Genomic DNA, 9,473 nt, shown 5'->3' on the forward strand with positions numbered 1-9,473 from the left:
TTCTGGGTAGAGTAATCGCATAATCTTGTTCTTAATTTAAATACATTATTTTATTTGGTGTTGTCTAAATTCCTCCAACAATAATTTACACCTCTATTGGAGATGTTCTCATAAATTTATCACGAATAATTAGCAGGGAAACTCTCTTATGTTTTAATTTTTGTACACTTAGCTCTCTTATTTTTTTTGTGACAAAATCTTCTTAAGTTTATTTATTTATTTATTTATTTATTTTGTAAATTTGAGATATTAGTTCAATATCAATATTAAATACTAATTAAGTGATTAATATGTACATTTGTGTATATATAAAAGTAAAACTTAAAAGTTGTTAAAAAAAAAAAGTAAAACTTGAAAGTAAATACAATAATAATATAATTATTATAAATATTATTATTTTGTGGATGTCTAAATTTTTTATTTATTACCATTAATGTAATCAACATTCCCTTTTCTTAGTTTCCCTTTTTCTAAGTTTCTTGATATTTGACTCTTGTATGTGTATAAATAGGAGATCACCTATTGGAATAAAACATTAAGAAAAATTTCATCTCTTCTCTATTTTCTTTCTCTAAATTATAATATTACATAATACTAATATTTCATAATACGTTATCAGCACGAGTCTCTAACCAAGGTATGACAATATTTTTTTTATATGTGATCTCGAATTGCTTTAAAGTCATGATACACTAAATATATATTTATGTATATATATATACTCATCTGACTGAAAGACATTCGAGTTAGCTATTTTTTTAATGAATCAATATTTATACAATATATGTCTATGCTTATATATATATATATCTTTATAGATGCCTATATATTATATATGTGTGTTGATTTATTTATCATATTATATTGTTTAATCTTATTATCTTATTCTATATTGTACTATATTTTGTTATATTTTTTTTAAAAAAAAAAAATTATGTACCTAGATGTCTAATAATTTACACTTTATATTGATATAGTTTTCTTCATGGCAAATCTTGCAAAACTTGACTTTGTGACACTTGATATTTCTGGAAAAAAACTATTTATCATGAATTCTTGATGTTGAAATCCATTTAGATGCTATGGGTCTTGGAGACACCATCAAAGATCAAAATACTGAAACAAAATAAAATAAGGCCAAGGCTATGATTTTCCTTCGCCATCATCTCCATGAGGGGTTAAAATCTGAATATTTAACCGTAAAAGATCCTCTTGTGCTTTGGCAAAATTTGAAAGAAAGATATGACCATAAAAAAACTGTCATATTGCCAAAGGCTAAGAATGATTAGTTGCACCTGAGATTGCAAGATTTTAAATCAGTAAGTGACTATAACTCTGCAATGTTTAATATCACTTCTAAATTAATGTTATGTGGAGAAAAAGTTACTGACTATGAAATGTTAGAAAAAATATATACTATTTTTCATGCCTCTAATGTGCTCCTGCAGTAGCAATATAGAGAGCGAAATTTTAAAAAATATTCAGAATTAATTTCATGTCTTCTAGTAGCTGAGCAGAATAATGAACTTTTGATGAAAATCATGAATCTCGCACAACTAGGTCTGCTCCATTCCCTGAAGTGAATGCTACAATTGCTGACAATCATAATCATAGTCGTGATCGTGATCATAATCAAAGTAATAGACGTGGTCATGACCATAATCAAAGTCGCGGTCGCGGTCGCGGTCGAAGCAATGTTTGACATCGTAATGGCTAAAATAAAAATTTGTATACTCCAATGAAAAACACAACTATTGAGAACAAGGGAAAAGGTCCTCAAAATAATAATTGTAGAAATTCTAAAAATTTATGTTCCAGATGTGGAATAAAAGGACACTAGGCACGTGCCTATCGTACGACAAAACACTTTGTTGATCTTTATCAAGCATCTGTGAAAGGAAAAGAAAAAATAGAAGTAATTTTTTCCTATCCAGATGATGGCTTTTGAAAGAGCTTTTGGATATTACGCACTTAGATGTTGTAGATTTTTTTTTAATGAAGATCTCATTAATTGCAACATGAATATTGATATTACAGATGGGAATGTCCACAATTAGTCACTTTTCTTTGTTATTTTTTTTTTATTATTATTTATTTACTTTAAGGTGTTTATTTTATTTGGCATGTTTATGTAATGAACTTTTAAGTATTTATATTTTTAACTTATTATGTTTCTTTTTATTAATGAAGTAATGGATATTTGTCATCCTATACATGATTCTACAAATAATGGTGATGATATGTGTTTGGTGGATAGTGAAACCACTCATACAATACTTAGAAGTGAGAAATATTTTTCAAATTTATCAAGAATGAAGGCAAATGTTAATACAATATCAGACACTGCAAATTTAATTGAAGGCTCCAGAAGAGCCATTATATTGATGCCTAGAAGAATAAAAATTATTATAGATGATGTCTTATTATCCACCAAATCAAAAAGGAATTTGTTGAGTTTTAAAGATATCCATCGTAATGGATATCATATTAAGACAATAATTTTTTCGTGTAATGCATTACGTCTATTGTTTCACGAAAAAAGTGCATATTAAAAAAATTACTTAGTTTGTCTTCAAGTTTGTACATTACACGTATAAGTACAATAGAAACTCATGTTATTGTGAACGAAAAGTTCACAAACCAGAAAAATTTATTTGTTATTTGGCATGACCGGTTAGGCCATCCCAGCTCAATTATGATGCGTAGAATAATAGAAAACTCACATGGTCATCCATTGAGGAACCAGAAGATTCTTTTATCCAGTGAGTTCTCAAGTGTTGCTTGTTCTCAATGAAAGTTAATCATTAAGCCGTCACCGGTAAACTTGGAATTAAATCCCTTGGATTTCTTGAACGAATTCAGGGCGACATATGTGGGCCTATTTGCCCACCATGTGGACCATTCAGATATTTTATGGTATTGATAGATGCATCAACTAGATGGTCACATGTTTGCTTATTATCTACTCATAATGTAGCATTTTCAAGATTGCTTGCTCAAATAATCTGATTACAGGCAGAATTCCCAGACTATGCAATGAAGATAATCCGCCTTGATAATGCTGGTGAATTTACATCACAGGCTTTTAATGATTATTGTATGTCAATAGGGATAAATGTAGAGCATCCTGCTGCTCATGTACATACACAAAATGGTCTAGCATAATCATTTATTAAGCGCCTCCAGTTAATCGCAAGACCATTACTTATGAGAACAAAACTCCCAATTATAGCTTGGGGACATGCTATTTTACATGTTGTGGCATTTGTACGCATTAGGCCAACATCATATCATAAATTCTCCCCATCACAATTGGCTTTTGGTCAAGAGCCAAATATTTCCCATCTAAGAATCTTTGGTTGTACAGTATATGTTCCGATTGCTCCACCACAACGAACAAAGATGGGTCCTCAAAGGAGGCTGGGAATATATGTTGGGTATGAATCTCCATCTATAATTAAATATCTCGAACCCACAACTGGAGATATATTTACAACATGTTTTGTTGATTGTCATTTTGATGAGACAAGTTTTTCTGCTTTAGGGGGAGGGGAAAAGAAACATCTGGAAAAAGAAATTATATGGAATGCACAATCATTATCTCAATTTGATCCTCGTACAAATCAATGTCAACTTGAAGTTCAAAGAATAATTCATTTACAAAATATTGCAAATCAATTACCAGATGCATTCACTGACCCAAAGAAAATAACAAAATCACATATTCCAGCTGAAAATGCTCCAATTCGAATTGAAGTCCAAGAAGGACAATTAACTAATGATTCTAAAGCACGTTTGAAACGTGGTAGACCAGTCAGTTCCAAAGATAAAAAATTCTCAAAAAATAAAGGGAGCAAATAATCAAGATGACCCTAATGAAGAGGCTGGAAATTTCAAGGAAGATGTTAACATAAAAAAATCTCTTGAAGAGATTCAGGTACCTGAAAATATTAGAAATAATGAGATCTCAATAAATTATGTCAATACAGTAAAAGAATGGAACCGACTTGAAGTAATTGTCGAAAATATTTTTGCTTATAATGTAGCGCTAGAAATTGTAAATGAAAACGAGAATCTTGAACCTAAATCTATCAAAAAATGTCAAAATAGAAAAGATTGGCCAAAATGGAAAGAAGCAATTCAAGCAGAATTGAATTCATTTGTTAAACGCAAAGTATTTGGACCTATAGTCCAAACACCTGAAGGTGTGAAACTTGATGGATACAAATGGGTATGTTTACATAAAAGAAATGAGAAAAATGAAGTTGTGAGATACAAAGCAAGACTTGTAGCTCAAGGTTTTTCTGAAAGGCTAGGTATTGATTATGAGGAGACATATTTTCCTGTGGTGGATGTAATAACATTAAGATATTTGGTTAGCCTGGCCGTGAGTGAAAAACTCGACATGCGATTAATGGATGTAGTCACAACTTATTTATAAGGATCACTAGATAGTGATATTTACATGAAGATTCCTGAAGGATTTAAGATGCCTAATGCATATAATTCAATCAATCGAGAAATGTGCTCAATTAATTACAAAGATCATTGTATGGATTAAAACAATCAGGATGCATGTGGTACAATCGACTTAGTGAATATTTATTAAAAGAAGGATATAAAAATGATCCTATTTCCCCATGTGTTTTTATAAAAAGTTCAAGTCCTGAGTTTGTTATCATTGCTGTTAATGTTGATGATTTGAATATTATTGGAACTCCTGAAAAAGTTTCAGAAGCTGTGGAATATCTAAAGAAAGAGTTCGAAATGAAAGATTTAGGAAAAAAAAATTTGTCTTGGTCTACAAATTGAGCATTTAAAATGTGGAATTTTTATTCATTAGTCAACTTATACTGAAAAAATTTTGAGACGGTTTTATATAGATAAATCACACCCATTGAGTAGCCCAATGGTAGTTAGATCACTTGATGTAGAAAAAGATCCTTTTCGACCTAAAGAAGAACATAAAGAGCTCCTTGGTCCAGAAGTACCATATCTTAGTGCAATAGGAGCATTGATGTATCTTGCTAATTGTACAAGACCTGATATAGCTTTCTCTGTCAATTTGTTAGCAAGATTTAGTTCTACTCCAACGTATAGACAATGGAAATTGATTAAGCACATCCGCTATCTCCAGGGTACTATTGATAAAGGATTGTTCTATTCTAATAATTGTGGGTCACAACTTATTGGCTACGCAGATGCAGAATATTTATCTGATATAAAGCCATATCTCAAACTGGTTATTTGTTCACTTGCGGTGACACTGCTATATCCTGGCGCTCAACAAAGAAAACTCTGGTGGCCACTTCCTCAAATCAAGCTGAGATACTTGCAATTCACGAGGCAAGTCGAGAATGTGTTTGGTTAAGATCAATGACACAACATATTCGAGGAACATATGGATTAACAACTAATAAAGAAGTACCAAAAATTCTCTATGAAGATAATGCTGCTTGCATCGCTCAACTTAAAGGAGGGTATTAAAGGAGACAGAACTAAACATATTTTACCAAAATTCTTCTTTATACACAATTTTCAAGAAAATGGTGATATCGATGTTTAACAAATTCGATCAAGTGATAATCTTGCAGACTTATTCACGAATTCATTAACAACATCAACTTTTGAGAAGATGGTTCACAAGATTAGAATGCGTCGATTAAAGGATCTCCATGAATGTAAAAATGAGGGGAAGTGATTACATACTGCACTCTTTTTTTTTTTTGACCAAGTTTTGTCCCACTGGGTTTTCTGGGTGAGGTTTTTAATGAGGCAGTTATTATGGACATCCAAGAGGGAGTGTTATAAATATTATTATTTTGTGGATGTCCAAATCTTTTATTTATTACCATTAATGTAATTAACATTTCCTTTTTTTAGTTTCCCTTTTACTTAGTTTTTTAATATTTGACTCTTGTATGTGTATAAATAGGAGATCACATATTCGAATAAAACACTAAAAAAATTCTCATCTCTTCTCTATTTTCTTTCTTTAAATTATAATATTACATAATACTAATATTTTATAATAATAATTGATATTTAATAGTAATATCCAACTAAAAGTACATTTATAAACAAAACTAAAGGAAAAAAAAAGACAAATAATGAGATTAAGTATATAAAAGAAAGATAAAATTGAGTTTTACGGCAAATAACCAATTTATCCGAAAATGAAATGGTTGAGTGAGATTCACATTCACAATGGAAAGTAAACAGTACAAAGAAGAATGAAAGGAAGCCGTGTGGGGCCAAGCAATGTCTACCAAGTACCAACCAAACGAGAGTAACAGTAATACATATTCTGTCTCAAACACAGGTTTTTTCATTCAAAAAAATCTTTTCCTGCTCTCTTATAAACTCTCTTCTCGTCTCCTGCCACTCTTACCTTAATTCTCATCAAAACCCAAAAATACAATAGAAAAACATAACTTCCCTGCCCTTTCTTACACACCCAAAAGTCTCTCAAACTCAACAACGCCTTCTGCTACTTTCACAGGTTGACATCTTCTTGGATCATCATCTGTTCTACGCCTTCGTCTCTTCCACGCTCGCTCCCTCCCTCCCTCTTACTTTTATTAACTTTCATATAATTGATTCAGTTTCAGATATTTAAGATGGGTTACTGTAAGCACGACACTTTTTCGTATCCGATTCTATTTTTGGATCAATCGGATTAGATTTATATCGAATCCCCCAGATTCTTTTTCTTTACACAAGTCTCTCTTTTTTTTTAATCCTTGACTATTATTCGGATCTGGGTATTCTCTTTTTGTTTTTTCAACTCGAATTTACTTTCTTTCTTTCTTTTAGTGTGTGCGTGTGTTTTTGCTTTTGATCGAATCTCTTAGTTTTTTCTTTTTTTTACGTGTCTAAGTTTTGGTGACCCATCTTAAATTCTTTCTCTTCAATCTCTTTCGTTTCTGATTCTGTAAAACCAAGAGAGCGAGCGGGATATTATTTATAGTGAGTGGTGGAAAACTCTCATTAATATGGCCGCAACTAAGAACAGTGGTAAATCCAAGAAAGGTGTCGACGAAACCCAGATGGATATGGATCTTCGCTTCAGCTTGGAGAGGCGTCAATGGAAGCCAGTTTTAGATGAAGCTTCCATGTCACCCAGACCTTACAAGAAGATTCGAAGCCCAGACCGGCAACACCAATCGTATTTCTCTGTTGCTGTTGATTCAGCTCAGCCAATGTCCCCAGGTCCTCCGAACCCCTCGCCTACCTCTTCCTCTTCATCTTCTTCAGCTTCCAGAATTGTGTTTCCTTTCGCTTACGACGGGTCTGATTCTCAGACTCATATCAACAAACAGTTCACGGGCAACAATTATCCCCTGTTTCCACCGGTGTCGCTTCCCCAAATTCCGCAGAACCAGATGATATCATTCGGTTCGCACCAACAAAACGCCATGAACTACCACCCTTCCTTCTTCGCAGGCACCGGAGACGTCCAAAATCAACAGCAGCTGCTTCAGTACTGGAGCGACGCGTTGAATTTGAGCCCGAGAGGCAGGATGATAATGATGATGAACGGGTTGGGTCCCGATGGGAGGCCTATTTTCCGGCCGCCACCGCCGGTTCAGCCCATCAACACGACCAAACTTTACAGGGGAGTGAGGCAACGGCATTGGGGGAAATGGGTAGCCGAAATTCGTCTCCCTCGGAACAGGACACGCCTCTGGCTAGGCACCTTCGACACTGCCGAGGACGCTGCCTTGGCCTACGACCGAGAGGCCTTCAAGCTCCGTGGAGAGAATGCGAGGCTCAATTTTCCCGACCTTTTCCTCAACAAAAACAATAACAACTCCGACTCATCGGCCGGACCAAGCTCCGCCAGTTCTTGTCCTAATAATAAGGCTCATGAAAGTTCCAAAAGAACCATTCATCGAAACCAACCTCAAGCTCAAGAGGAGTTGAATATTGAGGCATCGGATTCGGAAAGAATGCCGCCGCCTGCTCGAGACGACAATCCTGATGACGAATCGGGACTTGGGTCTACGGCAAATGACGAGGTTAAGGGGTTTTCTGCTGGGGAAGGTAGTGTGGTGTCTCAGTCTCAGTCTCAGGAGTTGGTTTGGGGTGACATGGCTGAAGATTGGCTGAATGCAATTCCAGCAGGTTGGGGTCCTGGAAGTCCTGCTTGGGATGATTTGGACGCCAACAACAACCTTCTCTTGCAATCACATGATCTTCAGTTCACGAATCCAAACCAGCAGCATGAGCTAAACCAACAAGCACCTCAAGATATTCAAAACCAGAGGTACTGCTTTGAGAAATTTGGTTCATCCTCAACTTCCTCTTCTTCATATCCCATGAAGCCTTTCTTTTGGAAAGATCAAGATGATCCATAAGCGTGAAACTCTCTTCATTTTTCTCAAGGGGGTAAGGAAAGCATGCAAAAAAAAAAAAATATATATTTTTCTTTAATTCCATATCTCATAATGGAATTCAACTTCTTCACCTTCCTGCTTCCCAAAGGCCTGCCTTTTTAAGGCCTTTTATAGCAGTAGTGGAGTTAACCTTAGTTCATTTTGGGTCCTGCCCATTTCTTCCTTAAGCATTAGTATTACTGTCATTATATTGCTGTGTCTGTAAACTTAGAGAGTAGAGTCATTATTATTATATATGGCTTAGTGATATTTACTCTTGACCTTTAAAGAGGGAGACGGTTTTGTGATCTCCTTCTCAAAAATGGGTTGTTCGATCCATCACGAGCCTTGGTTTTTATGCTCCATGGATTGAAGGAAACTATATAGCTTTGTCACCGATATCTATCCTTAAATTGTATTACTTACTACTCTGTATTATTTTCCATTGCTGCTGTTTATCAAATAGTTTGTAATGATGAATGATGTTTACTAGTAAATATTTAATGGAGTTGAGCTTTGTGTTTAAATTTTCTTTGTTATATATATCTTTACCAAATATGCGACTTTACATTTGTTAACTTTTTCCTACTTATGCATGAGTATTTTGAATTTTGGACTTCTTCTTAAAAGTACATTCAAAACGTGGGCGTTTCATGCTTGTATATTAATTTCCTCACCTAAAAACATACACGATAATGATAGACATAACAGCATGCATTGCATGCTTCTAAAAAAATATAGATATATAAAACATAAAAACCAGTTGACGCTGGGTAACCATCATAAGTTGAACTAGTTGATGTGACAAAAATATTTTTATCTTAAATAACTGAGAACTGGTTTTGGTAAATGAAATCATAGTCTCACGTGCCATGATGCTATTGTGTTTCTCTCCAATTGATAACTAAGGGCAACTTGAATGCTCAAACTTAGATATTGTGTCAAAACAACACCAAAAAGTATAATTTTAACACTAATTTTTTCCTATTGTAACTATAATAATATTTATATAAATATAAAAAGTTAATCATAAATATATTATTTTAATATTAAAAACTAAGAAAAAAATTTAGTGAAGTCTATAGTGTCCCACTA

General features: G+C 33.7%; 2 protein-coding genes across 2 annotated transcripts; both read left to right on the forward strand.

The window, feature by feature from the left end:
* The first annotated feature begins 4,909 nt into the window (after positions 1–4,909).
* LOC115723647 (secreted RxLR effector protein 161-like) lies at positions 4,910–5,371 on the forward strand. The gene has a single exon (XM_030653131.2). It carries the CDS (start codon positions 4,910–4,912, stop codon positions 5,369–5,371), a length of 462 nt encoding a protein of 153 aa, XP_030508991.2.
* Positions 5,372–6,239: 868 nt separating this feature from the next.
* On the forward strand, positions 6,240–8,905 carry LOC115723475 (ethylene-responsive transcription factor ERF054-like). Its single transcript, XM_030652966.2, has one exon. The coding sequence runs from the start codon at positions 6,996–6,998 to the stop codon at positions 8,358–8,360; it is 1,365 nt and encodes a 454-aa protein (XP_030508826.2). The 5' UTR covers positions 6,240–6,995; the 3' UTR covers positions 8,361–8,905.
* The last annotated feature ends 568 nt before the right edge of the window (positions 8,906–9,473 follow it).

Source organism: Cannabis sativa, chromosome 9, assembly GCF_029168945.1.
Source record: "Cannabis sativa cultivar Pink pepper isolate KNU-18-1 chromosome 9, ASM2916894v1, whole genome shotgun sequence".
NCBI classification, from domain to species: Eukaryota; Viridiplantae; Streptophyta; class Magnoliopsida; order Rosales; family Cannabaceae; genus Cannabis; species Cannabis sativa.